Consider the following 20679-nt stretch of genomic DNA (forward strand, 5'->3'; position numbering starts at 1 on the left):
TGGTGTCATCCAGCAGGAAACTTCGGTCTCTGCCCTGACCAAACGTCTCACCATCTTCTAAAATGAAACTGCAGAGAAGAAAACTGTGTGTGTGTGTGTGGGGGGGTGTGTGTGTGTGTGTATGTGTGGATAAACTAGCACTATTCATCTTAATAGAATTATTGGCACCCTTTATGAAAATGTAAAGGAATACAGAAAACATGACTGAGTACTCAATTGTACAATTTACAAAAAATTGTACAACAAATGATTTCAAAAGTATTGGCGCCCCATTACATGGAATATCTCGTGAAGGCTTTCTGCTTGTATGATAAGATTTATAGAAGGTTTATGGAGACTAAACAGTATCACACTAGTGACTCTGTGTGTGTGTGTGTGTGTGTGTGTGTGTGTGTGTGTGTGTGTGTGTGTGTACTTGGGGAGGGTGCAGACTGGAGGTTTGGACTGGATGATGCCTTTGTTTGTGAGTTCCTTCTCCAGGTCTCCTCCTGCCAGACACCACAGGTGATAAACTTCATCCACAGATCTCTCAGACAGATTGTCCTCTCCATCCCCTGCACACACCACCACATGGGCAACAACAGTGACACTGACGATTTTTCGGACCCTCTGACATGCTATTGAATGAGGCTGTAATGTATCCAGTGTAAAGAAAGAGACAGGCATTAGATTTAGACCTTTGCAGAGTTCGGCGATGTCGTCAGGTATCTGGAGATGAGCACAGCGAAGTGAGGAGGAGAACAGAGTGACTGGACTCTCATACGGAGTGTAGAGGCATGAGATTCCCTCAAACACAGCGTCTTCTAAGAGCTCAGCTGGAGTCGGGCTAAAACAACACACACACACACACACACACACACACACACAGACAGAGACACAGACACACACAAAGACAGACACACACAAAGACAGACACACAGACAGACACAAAAACAGACACACACACACAGACACACACAAAGACAGACACACACACAGACACACACACACAGACACACACAGACAGACACACACACAGACACACAGACAACCACACACACAGAGACAGAGACACGCAGAGACATACACACACACAGACACACAGACTCACACACAGAGACACACACGCAGACACATACGCAGACACACACGCAGACACACACGCAGACACACACGCAGACACACACGCAGACACACACACAGACACACACACAGACACACACACAGACACACACACGCAGACACACACACGCAGACACACACACGCAGACACACACACGCAGACACACACACGCAGACACACACACGCAGACACACACAGAGAAATCTTTACAGCTCAGAAATCAGACTGTTTGTCAAGTGAGTCACACAAAGCAGGTTTATAACTCAGGATCCAGCACCAGGGCATGTTTTTAGTTCCAAAAACCATCACATAAGAATTCATCCTTCTAAAATAACAAATAATGTATAAAAATAAACAGAAGTAATGAAGTAACATGGCTGAGAATGACGACAACAGCAAGTGAACAGGATATTCAATTCAATTCCATTTTCTTTCTATAGCTCTTTTAACAACAGTGTCACAAAGCAGCTTTAGAGAAATAAATAAATGATAGATTTCTAATGTAAATGTGTCCCTAACAAGCAAGCCAGAGGCAACGGTGTTGAGGAAGATCTCCCTGAGTGGACAAGAGAAAGAAAGCTTGAGACTCAAAAGGGAAGCCAACATCACGTGGGTGACAGCAGAGAGTGTGATTACAAATCATTTCCCTTTTATAACTGTGTGCTTTACAGACAAAACGTGCATTTGTGTAAGCAGAAGATTCATAACATGAAATCTGTCTTGTTATCAGAAGTTATCAGATGTTTACTGATGGAGGTCTGAGTGTTAAAGTGTTCGTGGTGCTTGCAGTCCAAAGCCAGCTTCATGGTTTCTATGAAGCAATCCCATGTATCTCCTCAGGCTCCTCAGGGGCAGCAAACGACCTCCAGGTTACCAGATTCGCCACCTCTGGATTGCTCATTAGCAATAAACTTCAGATTTAGACTGTATAGACTATAGACATGTGTTTCTGTGCTACACAAATAAAACTGAACTGTACTGCTACAGAAGCGCATTAATGAAACCCTATAGTACTGTCAGGATGCTGTTATGGAAAACGTTCAAGGAAAATAATCAACTTTGGGGTGATGATAACGGAGACTCTTTTACGTTAACCGTTTAATAACAGCATGCAGCCGAAACCAAATTCAGGGAATCTATAAATTAAGCCATTTTACTGCAATAACGAAGACATATATGAAGACATAGAAACGGCTCTAAGTCCCCGTCACAGCTGGCCTACGCGGCCGGGCTTTATCCGCCTGGCAGAGCAGAATGTTCTTCATTCAGGAAATGATGAACGTTGTGAAGCAGCTTACCGTTTCGAAGGCAAAAAAGTCAGGCATTTCCTCAATAACAGCAGCACATTGTCAGGAAGCTCCTAGAACACACATGGACTCTGATTACTAACAGGCAGATCACTAACACGACCAAGAAAATAGATGTTTATTGTACAATTTAGAAGCGGTGCTTACCTTAATGACCTCCAGGCATCCGTGCTCCTCTGCAAGCACCGTCACAATGTCATCCATGCATCCTGCAGAGAAAGTCAGTAATCTTTATCCTTTAACCCACATGTTCTCTGCACTATTCTGCACTAGTAATCTTTATCCTGTAACCCACATGTTCTCTGCACTATTCTGTACTAGTAATCTTTATCCTTTAACCCACATGTTCTCTGCACTATTCTGCACTAGTAATCTTAATCCTTTAACCCACATGTTCTCTGCACTATTCTGTACTAGTAATCTTTATCCTTTAACCCACATGTTCTCTGCACGTCACTCTGCTCCTAGTGACGGATTTCTAAGAAAATTCTTAGAAATGGGGACGTTTTCTCTTAGTATTAAATTAAGAGCAGATCCTAGTAAAGATAAAAGTTATTCATAAAGCATCTTAACTCTTAAGGTCAAAAAGTATTAGTAGTACAGAGCAGGACCTTTAAGAGGATTAAGAGTTTCTTTAACAGACGAGAAAATGTCCAAAAAGTGAAGAGGGAGAAGAAATGTACTGTATACAATATTTAATAATGATAGTGAGTTAATAAGATGCTACAGATTAGCTCGTGTAGAGACGCTAACATCTCTGTCACAGAGCTTAAATGCCACAGCAGCAGAAATGATATAATTTGTCTCTATGACATTTCTGTGCTGTGTCAGTAATGATTACATTTACATTTACATTACATTTATTACATTTATAACATACAGATGTTAGAGCATCTCTAATCACGAACGTAATCCCAACACGATATAGTCTCAAATATCTTAACAGAGACAAAGTAAAGGTTTATAATAGACCAGAATTTAAAAGAGCTAATTTTTTTATTAGACAACCAATCACAGTCTTCAAAAGAATGTGTTATACCTAGTAACAGGGTTAAGCCCCGCCTCCTCTCTAAGATAAAAGTTGTTGTATTTTCCATTCACGGAGTTGCTCTGTGATTGGTCCTGAATCACTTTTTATTTATTTATTTATTTATTTATTTTTTATCTCAGTACAAATATAAACATCATCTTGGGTCACTTAATAGAGCTTTGCTTCTCCTCTGAATTCTTTCCAGTGATTTTGTGTGTGTGTGTGTGTGTGTGTGTGTGTGTGTGTGTGTGTGTGTGTGTGTGTGTGTTTACCTAAGGTAATGACGAACTTCAATCTCTCGCTAATTTCAATGTTCTGTAAAACCTGCCTGCCCTGTTAGGACAAAATGATACGATTCTTAATAAAAAACAAACCTACTAAACTTGTACTACTACAATTTTCCTACATCTGAAGAAAAAGCAGTTAAAGCTAAATGTTCATACAGCACATAGCTCAAACAGCAGCATCCCCATAGACCACACGTCAGTCTTGGGCCCTGAGGGTAAAGGGACCTGGCTGAGGGAGGCATCAGTGGATTGGAACATGCCTTGGGCGATAACCTCGGGAGCGAGATAAGATGGATACCTGAACATAGCAAGAAACAGAGAGAGATTATTAATACATTCAAATCAGTAGCATTAAAGGAAAAGTCCAGTGTTATAACGTCCATCCATCCACCCATCCATTTTTTGTACCACACAGGGTCATAAGTGCCTTTGAGGCAATACTAATGGACTCAGGGCACAAGCTGAAGGACCCATAAACTCTCTTTGGACTGGAGTTGGAAAACCAGAGAAAAGCCCTGAATCAGGAGGAAAACATAAAAGCTTTATAAACACACGGCAGAAGCGTGACTCAAACCCGGGATCCTGAGATTAGCTGGGCTTAATTTTCCATGCTGGCTTTGTTTTTAGCAAAAGGGTGAAATCTTGTTTAAAATACCGCATGCTGCTTGTTTTGCAGATGAAAAGCAAGAGAAGAGCTAAAATCTGAATTTTCCATGTAATAATAATATTAAAATCAATAATAATAATAATGATGATGTTGAAAACAAGCAGTATCTAAATTTTGCCACATGCTTCGCAAAACACCACACGCAGCCAGTCCGGCATAATTAATCCCCCAAGATCACTTTAGCTTGCGGACGGTGAACAGAACGGCAGAATGTTTTTGGTTCTGAGATTAATTCGGTATTTTCTGCAATCCAGCCTGTGGACAAATGTCCTTTAAGACAAGTCTGAAGGGCTCCAAAATTCTTAAAATTCTGTTCCAAAGAGTCATAAAAGTTTTCAAAATGTGGCAGGCAGACAGGCAGCTCAGTCTGTGGGATAATGTTTTAGCCATGTAGCATTTTTGATCAAATATTGTAACCAGTGAAAGGTTCAGCAATCATCCTGACATGAGATTTACAGCCAGATCAAATTCATGGCTCTGATATTTAAGACACAATAACAGCTTTATAGCCCTAGAAACTCATGTTAATGTCAAGGAAGAAAACCGAAAAAAGTACAAAGCACCTTTTTAAAAAAACAAAAAAACAAAAAAAAAAAACAGATTCTATAAATATTCATATTTCTCTGATTTGGCATGACCCACATTTGCATACTGGAACACGATTGGTTAATATAATTTATGATGTAATAAAAAAAAATTATCAGATCCACAGCACTTTACAGCAAACCACAAAAACAATATGCATTTTAAAACAAATTATATTACATAACCTGTTAATTGTTGTGAAGAACAATACCTTTTTAGGGTAGAAAGTAACAACACAATAGAAAAGTGATGTTTAAAAAAAAAAACAAAAGCACTGCATTCTGAAGCAAATTATATCACAAAAGCTGTTATCTGTAATGAAGAAAATTACCTAGTATGCAAAGTTCTCTCTCTCTCTCACTCTCACGCTCACTCTCACGCTCTCTCTCACGCTCTCTCTCACGCTCTCTCTCACGCTCTCTCTCACGCTCTCTCTCACGCTCTCTCTCACGCTCACTCTCACGCTCACTCTCACGCTCACTCTCTCTCACACACACACACAAACATAAATTGATAAAAGATTGATAATACATACAGTATTGTGGAGGAAAAAAATGACAGAAAACAATTTGAAAAGGATAAAAAAACTGCTCACTGTTAACAATCATCAAGAATTCTAGAGCCTATGAATATGCAAATTTTTCCTGGTGTTTTTCTGCCTGCATTTGCATATTTAAACATGACTGCCGATTATGTCTTATGAGGAAAGAAATGAACCCTATAATTGTGTGTGTGTGTGTGTGTGTGTGTGTGTGTATATATATATATATATTTCAGGGTACTCTAAAGTTTAAATCTAACTTTAGTTAAAAAATCTTTACTAAAAAAAAAAAATCATGATAAGAACACATTTGGAGTTTTAATAAATTGGGGCGGAAAAAAACAAGTCAAGCCAGACAGATAGACGCTGTCTAAAATATGCGCATACCACTTATAAATATATTTTAAAAAAACTACAAAAAAATTTAAATTCATGGAGGCTGGAGCCTCAGTGACTCCACATGAGCCAACTCATATTGTTCACATAACCGTCCACAATAAACCCCGATGCAGTGAATCACTGGTGCAGCATCAAAGTTTGGAGGCAGATAAGCTTTATTGAATTTTCTGGACAGATGTTGCTGTGCAGAAAACTGATAGACAAGGACATGCCAGGTCAGAAGTACGCACTGTGCTGTGTGCTCACCATCCTTCTCTGAGAAAAGACAATCTCCAGCCGGATATTAGGACGCAGGCCCCCGGCGAACAAGGAGGCCAGGGCCTTACGCTTATTTATGACTGCCCATGAGGAAGTCTGCTTTGATATCCCAGCCCTGGTTTTGATGGAAATGAAGATGGAGCGTGATGACACACATCTCATATTAGCTCATCTTGTTTCATTATGGAAGCGCCGCACATTTCATTGATCTTCTCTTTCATGAAGCGCTGATGCTCCAGATCTGAGCCGTGATGCATCTAGAGCTGGATTTTAAACATTCCCTCTAGCATTTGTGTGTGTGTGTGTGTGGGGGGGACCCACGACATGATAGAAATCTGAATAGGATTTGAAATGAATCCCTGAAGAACTGAGTTTTTAAAAAAATAAATAAATAAATAATACAGACTGATTTGGGAAGAGTACATAATGCGTGTAGGTCATGTGGAGAAACCTTAGACGGAGTAAAAAAAAAAAAAAAAAACACTCACCCGATAGGGAAATCCACATCTGCTCCGTGATCCGTCATGTAATAAAGACCAAACTTAGCCAGTTTTACTTTACCCTGTTTACAGAGTGAAGAAAGAGAAGATGCAGGCCAATGAAAACAACACACGCACCATCAAAACAAGCCAGCACAAAAACATCTGGCCTCTTGCATGATAACAGTAATTTATGTTAAATTTGAGGCCTGCGCACTTTACTGATTTCCTCGCTTTTAAATGAAAAGCGCTGTGTTTTCCCAAGAGAAAAAAAGACCATTTTTGGTTGTTGTTTTCTTCATAAACCTTGAAGAAAACCTTGCAATATTTTTCCTCATGTGAAAATATGTGAGCAGGAGACAAGAAGCGAGTTTCCTTTCAAGAGCGTTCAAAAAAACTTTGATATTTATGGACATAGATATGTTTCAGGATGAGAGCAAAAGTTTGTGTACCCTAGTTTCTGTCAGAGGAAGACAGCATTTTGGAACTTTGTAGGAAGGAATAAATAAATAAATAAATAAATAAATAAATAGAGTATATCAATAGAGATACTGATAATCAGTGAATAGGTTTTTAATCTACTGTTGATAAATTAAACACATGGGGTTGTGTGAAAATAATCGATTTGAAGGTAATTGAGTTAGAATAAGCTTCACACTGGGTTGCATTGCACCACCCGGTTGTTGACTTCCCCTCGATATCTGAACAGCTGAAGTGAAGCGGTGCGGGACACGGAACGACGCGGGACACGGAAGGGATGAGACGCCTTTCTGCACCTCATTACAGCAAAAGAAAAGTATGGTGAGTCATGTTGTTTTCTCCATGCACATTTGTGATGACGTATTGTAAGATGAGCGAAGATGCACAGAGTGAGTTCAAGTGAGCCTGAAACCAGACCAGTGCTGCGGGGAAGCTGGGAACAATCATGCATCGATTTGGAGCACAGCAAGATGCCTGCTGTAAAAACCAGCATAGAAACAATCACACGTAACCGGTATGGAAGGTATATTTAGTGCACACTGCTTTACTATGTAGAATTGCACAAAATTGTGTGTGTGTGTGTGTGTGTGTGTGCATATGTATACACACATATATACATAGAGATTCTAAGAATGATCTACTAATTTAGCTTAAAACTGTCTAACTAGGAATTTTAGCTTAAGAGAGATTCAGGAACGATCTCAAAGGAAAATACAACAACTTTTATCTTAGAGAGGAGGCGGGGCTTAACCCTGTTACTAGGTATGACACACTCTTTTGAAGACTGTGATTGGTTGTCTAATAAAAAAATGAGCACTTTTAAATTCTGGTCTATTATAAACCTTTACTTTGACTCTATGTTAAGACATTTGAGACTATATCGTGTAGGGATTACGTCCGTGACCGATCATATTAGAGATGCTCTAACATCTGTATGTTATAAATGTAATAAATGTAATGTAAATGTAAATGTAAACATCTCTGACACAAAGCAGAAATGTCATAGAGACAAATTATATAATTTCTGCTGCTATGGCAATTCAGCTCTGTTTCAGAGACGTTAGCGTCTCTACACGAGCTAATCTCTAGCATCTTATTAACTCACTATCATTAAACATTGTATACAATACATTTCTTCTCCATCTTCACCTTTTGGACATTTTCTCCTCTGCTAAAGAAACTCTTAATCCTATTAAATGTCCTGCTCACTACTACGAACACGTCCACATTTCTAAGAATTTTCTTAGAATTTCGCCACTAGGAGAAACTCATCACACTATAAATTTTCATGAATACGAACCCTGAGGTTTCTGACTGTACAGGTTTCCTCTTTATTTCTAGAGTATCTTCTAGAGTATAACATTTTATACAGGTTAAAGGGTCTTACTCAGGGGCCCAGCCTTGGCAGACCTGGGATTCCAGCTTCTGGCACTCTTCTCTTCCTGATCCTGAGTCTTTTTCCTCACTACCCTTGGACTGAGCCACAGATACTTTCATCTCATCTCCTTCACTCAGCTATGGAGTTTCTCTGCCCTATGTTCACTACACCCAAGAAAACTTCTTGTTCTGCTCCTTGGTTTTCAGATGTGCTGCACAACAATCGAAGAGAGCTAAAATCATCAGAGAGAAAGTGGAAGAAATCACAACTTGGTGCAGATCTTGATTCTTACCGTACACTCCTGGCCAAGTTCTCCTCAGACATGACTTCTGCCAAGACTTCCTGCTACAAGGAAAAGCTTGATGCTTCGTCACAAGACCCTCGGAAGCTCCACAACATCATCTCTTCTCTACTCAACCCCCCGGCTCCACCTTATTCATCCTCCCTGACTGCAGAAGACTGCTTCTTTCTACCATGAGAAGATTGAGGAAATCTGCAGGACCTTCACTTCAGCCCCGACTGCACTTACATCTCACTGTATGGATTCCCCTACACCTTTGTTGTCGCATTTCTCAACTGTAGCAGCAAAAGAGATTTTACAACTCATCCAGTCTTGCAATTCTACCACCTGCCCATTGGATCCACTCCCTTCCACTATGCTCCAGACCATCTCGCAAGACCTTCTGCCCTTCATTTCCACTATCATCAATAGATCCATAGCATCTGGTCAGGTACCAACTACTTTCAACAGAGCAAGGGTTATTCCCATCCTAAAGAAACCTGCTCTGGATCCATTAGACATCAGTAACTACAGACCGGTATCACTTCTCTCATTTCTTTCAAAAATTCTTAACACATTGTCTATAATCAACTGTCTGTCTATCTCTCACAGAACAACCTCCAAGATCCCAACCAGTCTGGCTTTAAAGCAGCTCATTCCACAGAGACAGCCCTTTTGGATGTCTCTGAGGAACTACATGCTGCTAGATCAGCCAAACTGTCATCCATCCTCATCCTCCTTGACCTTTCAGCAGTGTTTGATACGGTCAACCACAAGACTTACTTGTCCACACTCAGGAGTCTTGGGATTTGCAGATCAGCTTGGGAATGGTTCGCTTCCTACCTGGAAGGACGCTTATATCAGGTAACATGGAGTGGAGTAATATCTGTTCCAAGCAGAATCTCCACTGGTGTCCCACAGGGCTCAGTACTTAGTCCTCTTCTTTTTTCCCTGTATACTCACTCCCTTGGTGAAGTTATTTCCTCACATGGGTTCTCTTACCACTGCTATGCTGATGATACACAACTTATCTTCTCTTTCCCACCCGCAGATACCACAGCTTCTGACCGGATCTCAGCATGTCTGGCAGAAATTTCATCATGGATGACTGCTCATCAGTTAAAGCTCAATCCTAGCAACACTGAACTGCTGTTCATCCCAGGTGATTCATCCCCAGGTCATGACCTTGCTATATCCTTGCACAACGATCTGATCTCCCCTTCAGCCACAGCTCGCAACCTTGGTGTAACCATGGACAATCAACTGTCCTTTTCCTCTCATGTTGCTAATGTGACTCGCTCATGTCGGTTTCTTCTCTACAACATTAGAAGGATTCGACCATTTCTGTCCACACAGGCTGCTCAGGTCCTTCTTCAGTCTCTTGTCATTTCAAGACTGGATTACTGCAACGCACTGCTGGCAGGTCTACCTATGAACGCAATCCGTCCTCTGCAAATGATCCAAAATGCAGCCGCACGGCTTGTTTTCAACTTGCCTAAGTTCTCCCCTACCACCCCGCTGCTGCGATCTCTCTACTGGTTTCTGGTAGCTGCACGCATCAGATTCAAAACACTGATGCTGGCCTACAAAGCCAAAAATGGACCAGCTCCCTCTTACCTCAAAGCCCTCATCACTCCTCGCACTGCACCCCACACCCTCCGATCTACCAGCACTGCTTCACTGGTTCCACCATCTCTCAGGGTAAGAGGCAAGTATACTACAAGACTCTTCTCTGTACTGGCACCAAGGTGGTGGAATGAATTTCCCCTAGAGGTCCGGACAGCTGAGTCACTGGATATTTTCAAACGGCGGTTGAAGACCTACTTATTCAGGAAACACTTCAACTAGCACTTCTTTCCCTATCTTTTGCATTTATTAAAAATAAAACACTTTGAAACTTTTTCATTTTAACTCTGAACAATGTTTTAAACTCATGGTATCTTAAGTATGTAACCTAGTGACCCAGCATTAACGTATCCAGTGATGGAGATTTAAGCACTTATGTACGTCGCTCTGGATAAGGGCGTCTGCCAAATGCTGTAAATGTAAATATAAATGATTCGAACCTACAACATTCTGATCAACAGCCACAAAGCTAACACATCGGTTACTACAAGTTGAGCTACGCCGAATCTAATTCCATCTTTGCTTCAAAAATAATTCTTATCTGAATTTTTCTTTCTATTCAGGTTTATTTCTATGACGTTATTATTCCCATGTGTTTGATTATTCTCTTATTCTGACCTGATTGATGTATTTTGTTTTCTGACTGTTGGGTCAGACGAACTTTGAATCATGTGTTTATTTCATTCCACCGATTTTATGGACACAATAAGAGCCAACGCAAACACCGTTTTTCTTATTTTCATTTCATCAGTTTGTTTTTTTTGTATTCTTTGTTCCATATTGTTTCAATTTTACCCTCCCTGAGTTGTATCTCTTTTGGAAAGACATCATAAGAGCGAACTCACCCAGTCTGACCGGCTGTTTTTTTTGTTTTTATTTCAACAGAATAAATCAGCTGTTGAGTCTCAGTAATTCAATCAAAAACACAATGCAGAGACGAAATCGCTTAAATTCGCATTAGAACAAGTGTGTTATTATAAACCCCACAGAGCTGCTGTTACACATCAACACCTTCCATTCCAATCAGATTTGACATTGCAACTGTACTGTAATAACTTCTTAATTTCCTCTTTCATATCATCTAAGCGCCTCCTGCTTCTTCTCAGTCAGCACTTCTCAATATTGGTCCTCTATCTTTCTTTGTCCCATGTGTGTCCTAACTTTGCCAGATGGCGTAACCACAGTAGATCTCTGCTTGTATCTGGAAGTTGAGCCACGCCGACTGGACTTCTTTCTTGTTAGATTGAAACATTTAATTACTCCCTAGAGGATACAAATTCATGGAATCCCTCCAATTTCCCTCAGACCAAAGAAGATGTTTGGATGAGTAGTGAAAGAAGTCCAGTCATGGCCGGTTCTAACACTCGGGGGCAATCAGTGGTCCCAAAACCTAACCCACTCACTCACTCGCTCACTCACTCACTCACTCATTTTCTACCGCTTATCCGAACTACCTCGGGTCACGGGGAGCCTGTGCCTATCTCAGGCGTCATCGGGCATCAAGGCAGGATACACCCTGGACTTAGTGCCAACCCATCGCAAGGCACACACACACTCTCATTCACTCACGCAATCACACACTACGGACAATTTCCCAGAGACGCCAATCAACCTACCATGCATGTCTTTGGACCGGGGGAGGAAACCGGAGTACCAGGAGGAAACCCCCGAGGCACGGGGAGAACATGCAAACTCCACACACACAAGGTGGAGGCGGGAATCGAACCCCCAACCCTGGAGGTGTGAGGCAAACGTGCTAACCACTAAGCCACCGTGCCCCCCACACCTAACCCAGTTCTACCATAACTCAATATAGAAACTTTAATGTCGGTCATTCGTTAGCTGCTGAAAAACTATTCTGTGCAGTGAGGGTGAAGTTTTTTGTGTGTGAAGCTACTGCAGACAGATCATTTTTCCATTGGCTGTAGGCTGACCAACCTATTTTCTGTGTTATTTTTCTCTTTGGCTAAAATAAATAAAATAAATAAATAAATCAAACTTTGATTTTGTGGGCAAGACCCAAAAAAAGTCCAGCCCTTCCCACTGTTGCCAACAGCCCAGAGTCTAGCTGACATGACTCGCCTTCCAGATGAGAGAGAACCTCACCTGGATGACTGAGAACCTTAACAGATATACTGTACTCTCTGGTTGCATGTTTTGGTTTGTTGTCTTGTCTGCTTTATGAGGAAAGCTTCGTTCACACATACATCGATTCGCGGTGACAAAGCAACCCGAGATCGATTATTTTTATTGAGAGTTGGCAACTTCTGATGATATTAGCGACCACGAGCGTTGGTGACTAGGTATATGCGTGTTGAGATAAAAGTTGAGAAATTTAAACTTTGCAGCGACTAAAACTGGGAGTGAAGACAGTAAAGTTCACGTGAAGAGCGCACATAGTTTCTCCTTTTTTATTTTATATATACTGACACCAAATCTCCTTCCAGTATGATTCCTTTTAGCTGCAAGGAAATTGATGATAAATGCTAGCTGCGCTGCCCACTGATAAACTTTGTTACTATAGCAACCAGTAGTTGGAACTAACCGGTTGTAACACAAGTCATCTTTCTTCCAGATAAATATATTAATAAATGTTAGCATTAAATGGCATTATTAAATCTGACAGATACATATATATTTATAGAGTTATGGATGTATGGTGTGCATTGTACCTTACAGTCCAGGAGCACATTATGAGGGCTGAGGGTTCGGTGGACCAGGCCGTGTCTGTTAATAAATGCCAGTCCCTCCAACACCTCGTAGGCAATCTGCAGAACCTGCTCTGAACTATAGACACACACACACACACAGACACACACACAAAGTCTTTAAAGCCAAAACGTACATGTTAATAATCACCTCCATTTCTGCTTCTCCTCATTTGACAGGAAAGCTACAGTAACTCGAATAACCACTATTTATAGCCGGAGTGAGCAGAAAAAAAGCCTTTATTTTTGTCACATACACATAACATAACAATGAAATTCTTTCTTAATTTCTTCACATATCCCAACTTTAGAATTGGAGGACAAAGCACAGGGTCAGCCATAGTACAGCGACCCTGGAGCAGAGAGGGTTACAGTGGCAGCTTGGTAGTGCAGGGGCTTGAACCCTGTTCCTCTGATCAACAGCCCAGAGCCTTAGCCACTTGAGCCACCTCTGCCCACAAAAGTATCTCAGAATGCACAGCTTGCCAAATCTAGAGGCGAATGAGTAACAACAGATTCCAGGGATCCTCTCCAGCCAGCCAAGAGCAGGGCAACGTGGACTGCTGAGACGTTTCTGTAGATTTCCTGTCAGCTGCATTCTATCCTAATATTATGAACAGCAGCTACACTAATTCTTCTCCACTTGCTTCTCTTTTTCTACTCATCCCGCGGCATCTAGAGATTGTTTCAGCTTCAGCTGTGTTCCGTTATCTTCCACATGAAGATTTTTGGACCTTTAGTGAGAAGAAGCCAACCCTGTGAGGATCCTGAAGCATCTAGAGATGTACCAGCTCCAGCTGTATTATGCTTCATGAAGATTCTGTACATTCAAATACATGTGGACTTTAAGGACAACAACCTCCTCATCAATACACAATTATCAGAATGTATCTGACTGTAGAAAGGTCGTTATTCATAATAACACAATCCGGTGTGTATAACAGTTTATAATCACACCCTCCAGTGTCACCCAAATGAGGATGAGGTTCCCCTTTGAGTCTGGATCCTCTCAAGGTTTCTTCTTCTTCCATCTAAGGGAGTTTTACCTCACCACATTCACCTCAGTCACCTCAGACTTGTTCATTAGGGATAAATACAAACATGTCGCTGTCGGGCGGAATCCTCGTATCTCCAAAACCGTTATTTTTCAGGAAATTAAAAAAACGCTGTACCTTATCTGCAGTGCACAGGGTTTAGTCCGCGTTGCAGTGGATTGTCTTGCGCTAAATTCCTGTCCTCAGACGAGCACCAGAACTAGCGGGGGTCAAGATTTTTTTTCTTTGAGCCCAGTGTTTTGAAGACATTTACCTCAGAAGACGTGTTGATTCGTTGCGACTCTTATTAAGGAGAAATATACCGCGAATCTCTCCCACGGAGTGAGGAAGAGGTGGACAGTTGAAGTGTCCAATGGAGTTAAGAGATTTGCACTCAAGCTATTTTCAAGACTTTAGATTGGTTAATAACTTGTAAAAATAACAGACCCACATGGGGACTGACCAATAGCATCGATATGTGAAAAAATATGAAATTGACCAAATTTGGACATACGAGGTTTCCGCACGACAGCTACGATATGTATATGTAAAAAATATAAGTCTAATCTTGAATATTAATCTTGAACTTTGGTCTAAATCCTTTTCTGCCATATTTCTCTGAACGTAAAGCTGCTCTGAGACATCTATTGTTAAAAGTGCTCTACAAATAAAATAAAAATAAATTGAATTGATTAATGCCACTGAGGCATTATCTCCACTGAGGGACGGCACAACATATCTGACAGGCTTCATTACTTCATGCCTATAGGTGGGTCACACTTCCAGCAGCTAACACGGCGTATATCATCACTGGTCAATTCCGGATGCTTCTGCCAACATGACTAAAGTAAAAAAAAAAGCTGTTCACACCCAGACTTCAACAAATCCAGCACAAAGCCTCTAGCATCCATCCTGTAGACACAGAGCCGAGATAAATTTATGGTGCGCCTTCTAAAAATAAAATGCTACAAAACATCACCTTTGTGTTGAAACTGGAATGAATTACCTTGATACACAACTTCACCCTTTAACCATATAGTACACAATTATTAAGAAAGAAATGATTTAATAAATCATACCAAGATGAGGATGGCTTTTCATTTTGGGAACTTCAACGTGTGACCTCTGGCTTGCTCATTAGGGATAAACTGGTACATTTATATGTAGATTTGTCACTTCCTAAACCGTAATGTACACAGTGCGACATGGGGTGAAATGCTTTGACTGTTCCGGTCATAAAAAGTAGAATAAAAATAGAATTAAATTGGAAAAAATGTATATAAACTATTAAATATTCAAATATTTCTAGGAATACAGATCGGTGGTACGACAGTCTGAAGTCTAAAGTGCAGATGTGTGACAGTTGTGTGTAATTAGTGCAATATGTGCTGTGCAAAAATTCTGGCTGAGGTATTGAGTGTTGTGCAAAAATGTCTAGAAAATAACAGAATTTTCTCATCTCTGTCCTGGATTTACAGAATTCTGTACGGCGGCTTTGTGACGGTGTACTTTGTTAAAAGAGGATGTGATAGCCTATTGGTTATGGTGTTGGACTGCTGATCAGAAGGTTGTGAGTCCGAATCCCAGGTCCACCAAGCTACCACTGCTGGGCCCCTGAGCAAGGCCCTTAACCCTCAATTGCTCAGTTGTATAAATTGAGATAAGGGATAAGGGCGTCTTCTAAGTGGCAAAAATTGTTGGACCTAAAGAACAAGTGCAAGTAACAATCTGAGGTTCCACTGGTACTGTAAACACAGGAAATCTGTAAGCAGGACTGAAAACTGTGGAGTAAATGTTTGTGCATTGTTTGTGATTTGTATATTTTAAAAAAATGACAAAAAAAATGGAAAGGTTTTCACAGGATGTCCTCAAATTAATAAGACACCTTGATTAATAAGACAATTTAATAAGACACCTTGTTGTTTTGTTGTTTGTTTGTTGTCTTTTTCCTTTAATCTGACACCAACATTTGAGTAATGAGTAAATAGTGTACAAATTCATTTAAATCTTTTTCCCGAGAGGCCAAAAAAAAATGGAATTTGAGCCTGTTTTTGGTTGAGCACTGAATTTCTTTGTCATGTCACACTCCACAGCGGTGGTTAATATCGTTGCTGTCGGGCGGAAACCTCATATGTCCAAATTTGGTCAATTTCATATTTTTTTCACATACCGATGCTATTGGTCAGTCCCCACGTGGGTCTGTTATTTTTACAAGTTATTAACCAATCTAAAGTCTTGAAAATAGCTTGAGCGCAAATCTCATAACTCCATTGGACACTTCAACTGTCCACCTCTTCCTCACTCCGTGGGAGAGCTTCACGGCATATTTCTCCTCAAGAAGAGTCGCAACGAATCAACACGTCTTCTGAGGTAAATGTCTTCAAAACACTGGGCTCAAAGAAAAAAAAAATCTTGACCCCCGCTAGTTCTGGTGCTCGTCTGAGGACAGGAATTTAGCTCAAGACAATCCACTGCAACGCGGACTAAACCCTGTGCACTGCAGGTAAGGTACGGCATTCCGCCCGACAGCGACGATATGAAGCTGATATCAAAGTAGACACTCAGAGCTTTAATAAACTGGGTTTTTTGTCTGTTTTCACTTGCCTCTAACCCTAAAGGCGATACATTCATAGAATTGTAATAGATTACTACTACTACTACTGATAGGAAGGTTGTGAGTTCGATTCCCAGGTCCGCCAATCTGCCACTGCTGGGCCCCTGAGCAAGGCCCTCTCTGGATAAGTGTGTCTGTCAAATGCTGTAAATGTAGATTGTAAATTTCCAACAAAAATGTTCCTTTTTTTTCTCCACACAAAGTAAATGTTTCAATCTTCAAAGTAAACGGTGATATCAAACCCATTTCTGCTCACCGAGACGGAGAAAAACAATCATCTAACACTGAAAGCCAACAACATCCTGAGACATTTTATATCAGACTTTACAAAAAATCTATTTGTGTTTACTGAAGTTGAAGCAGTGTACTGGTTAAAAATAAATAAAATAAAAATAAAAATAAATAAAATAAAATAAAATTTAATTAAATTAAATAAATCATGTAGTGCTGATGCTATTATTAGTTATCACGGACAACCCTCGAACTCTAGATGATTTTAATATCACTATGTACCCCAAGGTTTCATTTAAATCGGTGCTTTACATCCAGGAGAAAATGCCGTGAACAGATTCAACCAGCAGATGGCAAAGCGAGAACGAAGCTCTCACAGCTCTGCGTCTCTAAGCCCTTAATAAATCATGTGAAATAATGTGATGAATCTGTTTTTTGTGTGTTTTTAAGTTCACCTGATAGCTTTGTCTTGTTTGAGAAGATCTTTGAGGCTGCGTTCATAGTGTTCAGCGACGACAACGAGTCTTTCTGCAAACAGATTCAGGAAGAAAAAGCTGTCAACAAAAAAACTACAAAATCTGCACAAGAACCTTCATAGAGATGCTGTGGGGAAAATTTTTTTTGTTTTGTTTTTTTTTTTGGATATTTGTCACACTATCAGGTATTCAGAAAATTCAGTTTTTTAAAATGATCATTTCATTTTTTGAAGAACATTTTTTTTACCACACACCAACTGGCCCCTGTGTGAAAAAAGTAACCCAGCGCTTACACAATCAAACAATCACCCTGAGTTAATTAGATAATTCTGTTCAATTAGAATAAACACACCCAGGCTTGACTACTGCATCAAACCATGACTTAAATACAACAGTATGGAAAAGGTAATAAAGGCCATTTATCGAGCAACTGCCTCGATTACTTCCACATGGAGAAGTATTTATTTTAATTATTTATCTGAAGTATTATACTATTATAAATATTATACTAATTATACTACTATTATACTAACATTAATAAATGGTGCACCAAGTTATTGTAGCCAAAATGTTTATGTAATATGTGTGTGTGTGTGTGTGTGTGTGTGTGTGTGTGAGTGAGAGAGAGAGAGAGAGAGAGAGAGAGAGAGAGAGAGATGAGACAGAGAGAGACAGAGAGAGACAGAGCAAGACGAGAAAGAGAGAGAGAGAGAGAGAGAGAGAGAGACAGAGCAAGACGAGAAAGAGAGAGAGAGAGAGAGAGAGAGAGAGAGAGAGAGATGAGACAGAGAGAGAGAGAGACAGAGAGAGACAGAGAGAGACAGAGCAAGACGAGAAAGAGAGAGAGAGAGAGAGAGAGAGAGAGAGAGACAGAGACAGAGACAGAGACAGAGAGAGAGAGAGAGACAGAGCAAGACGAGAGAGAGAGAGATGAGACAGAGAGAGAGAGACAGAGAGAGACAGAGAGAGACAGAGCAAGACGAGAAAGAGAGAGAGAGAGAGAGAGAGAGAGAGAGAGAGACAGAGCAAGACGAGAAAGAGAGAGAGAGAGAGAGAGAGAGAGAGAGAGAGAGATGAGACAGAGAGAGAGAGAGAGAGAGACAGAGAGAGACAGAGCAAGACGAGAAAGAGAGAGAGAGAGAGAGAGAGAGAGAGAGAGAGAGAGAGAGAGAGACAGAGCAAGACGAGAGAGAGAGAGAGAGAGAGAGAGAGATGAGACAGAGAGAGAGAGACAGAGAGAGACAGAGCAAGACGAGAAAGAGAGAGAGAGACAGAGAGAGAGAGAGAGAGAGAGAGAGAGAGAGAGAGAGAGAGAGATGAGACAGAGAGAGAGAGAGAGACAGAGAGAGACAGAGAGAGACAGAGCAAGACGAGAAAGAGAGAGAGAGAGAGAGAGAGAGAGAGAGAGAGAGAGAGAGCAAGACGAGAGAGAGAGAGAGAGAGAGAGAGATGAGACAGAGAGAGAGAGACAGAGAGAGACAGAGAGAGACAGAGCAAGACGAGAAAGAGAGAGAGAGAGAGAGAGAGAGAGACACAGAGCAAGACGAGAAAGAGAGAGAGAGAGAGAGAGAGAGAGATGAGACAGAGAGAGAGAGACAGAGAGAGACAGAGCAAGACGAGAGAGAGAGAGAGAGAGAGAGAGAGAGAGAGAGGTAAACACATTTTGTATAATCAGACATGAACATAAATGTGAGTGAACTTTACTACCATGTTTTCCTCGGGAGATGTCAATGTACTGACACAGTCTGGGGTGTGTGATGGTTTTCAGGATCTGGAATCTGCCCAGGATCTTGATGGAGTTGGGGGTCAGAGGAAGACCGTTACTGCCACACACATCATGAGGAAGAGGAGAGGCGAAGAAGGTGAAAGCCCCAAGCTCGGCATCTCTCAGAGGCTGCATGGTCTCTAACATTAAAACATGTCCATCATGAGTCCGACATGTAACCATGACAACACAATAAACACACCAACCTTAACACTGTATGTGTCAGTGACAGCAATGTTAAGGCTTTATATCTAATCAAATGTTATAAGACATGATAATCAAATGATATGAAACATAAACCACTTCTTTTTGTTACTCAAGATACCGTTTATAAATATTTAATCCTGTGATGAGATAAAAGTCCAAAACATCTACAGCTGATGAATGAACACAAATAAACATCATTATTACAAAGATTACACATGCAATAAACAGAATAACATCAATCATGTCATGGCATACCCTTTCGGAATTAATAAACCTTTGTTTTTTCCATACCAACTCTTCCAATTTATCCTTCTGTTATGGATATTTGTGAAATTATTTCCGGAGTCTGCTATAAACAGAAAATAAGATCATGTGGAGTTACGTCATCATCCGGCGACGCCGGTTAAGCACATTCAAAGTCCTTATATTTATATATGTAAATAATTTAACCTATAATCAAGATAAATGTTGATAAATGTTATGGCTTATTTAATAATAATAATAATAATAATAATATTATATACGTTAAATATTAAAAACAATAAATATTACTAATGAACTATATATTTAAAGTGTAATCTAATAATAACAAATGTTATTTTAAAATATGAACTTTTACTCACTGTCACTTTCAGAAACCCCTTTAATTTGGTGTGTCTTAGTGAATCTGGATACTTTTCCTTGAACAATGTGGAAATACACCTGCATGAGGCACCAAAGCATCTCAGGGCAATTTATCTTAGCCATGTGGTGATGACTACATGCTAAACTTTAACACCATACTGTCCATTAATATTGTACTGGTTTAGTAATGATTTTAACAACAACAACAACAACAATAATAATAATAATTTATATATATATATATATATATATATATATATATATATATATATATATATATGTATATATATATATATATATTTAATTGTTTAATTGTTTATTTTCTATATCAGCTACAATATTCTCTCTCTCTCTGTGTGTGTGTGTGTGTGTGTGTGTGTGTGTGTGTGTTGGACAATTATAAAACAATATAAGTTACAAAAATGTATGGAATATTTTATACAGCATATATTATTTCATATATATATATATATATATATATATATATATATATATATATATATATATATATATATATAATAAGAACATATATATTAAATATTATATTATTAAATCATATATATAGTAAAGATTTATGTTATTCTTTTTTTCAATAACAAAT

General features: G+C 39.9%; 1 protein-coding gene across 3 annotated transcripts in view; it reads right to left on the reverse strand.

The window, feature by feature from the left end:
- tbck (TBC1 domain containing kinase) overlaps positions 1-20096 on the reverse strand; it is a 92141-nt gene extending 72045 nt beyond the window's left edge. The window contains exons 1-13 of one of the 3 annotated variants that reach the window (XM_060873066.1): positions 20078-20096; positions 19710-19803; positions 19190-19387; positions 17462-17534; positions 13092-13206; positions 6665-6738; positions 3883-4024; positions 3712-3772; positions 2557-2618; positions 2401-2462; positions 678-826; positions 416-554; positions 1-68 (exon numbers count right to left, since the gene is read on the reverse strand). The exon at positions 1-68 is cut by the window's left edge and continues 32 nt beyond it. In XM_060873066.1, coding sequence (XP_060729049.1) covers positions 1-68; positions 416-554; positions 678-826; positions 2401-2462; positions 2557-2618; positions 3712-3772; positions 3883-4024; positions 6665-6738; positions 13092-13206; positions 17462-17534; positions 19190-19382 — 1138 coding nt within the window. In that variant the 5' untranslated portion in view covers positions 19383-19387; positions 19710-19803; positions 20078-20096. Of the gene's footprint in view, positions 69-415; positions 555-677; positions 827-2400; positions 2463-2556; positions 2619-3711; positions 3773-3882; positions 4025-6664; positions 6739-13091; positions 13207-17461; positions 17535-19189; positions 19388-19709; positions 19847-20077 lie in introns of those variants that run through there. The other 2 variants (XM_060873068.1, XM_060873067.1) reach the window with 2 other exon arrangements.
- Positions 20097-20679: the final 583 nt, after the last annotated feature.

This window comes from Tachysurus vachellii, chromosome 6 (genome assembly GCF_030014155.1).
Source record: "Tachysurus vachellii isolate PV-2020 chromosome 6, HZAU_Pvac_v1, whole genome shotgun sequence".
Classification (NCBI taxonomy): Eukaryota; Metazoa; Chordata; class Actinopteri; order Siluriformes; family Bagridae; genus Tachysurus; species Tachysurus vachellii.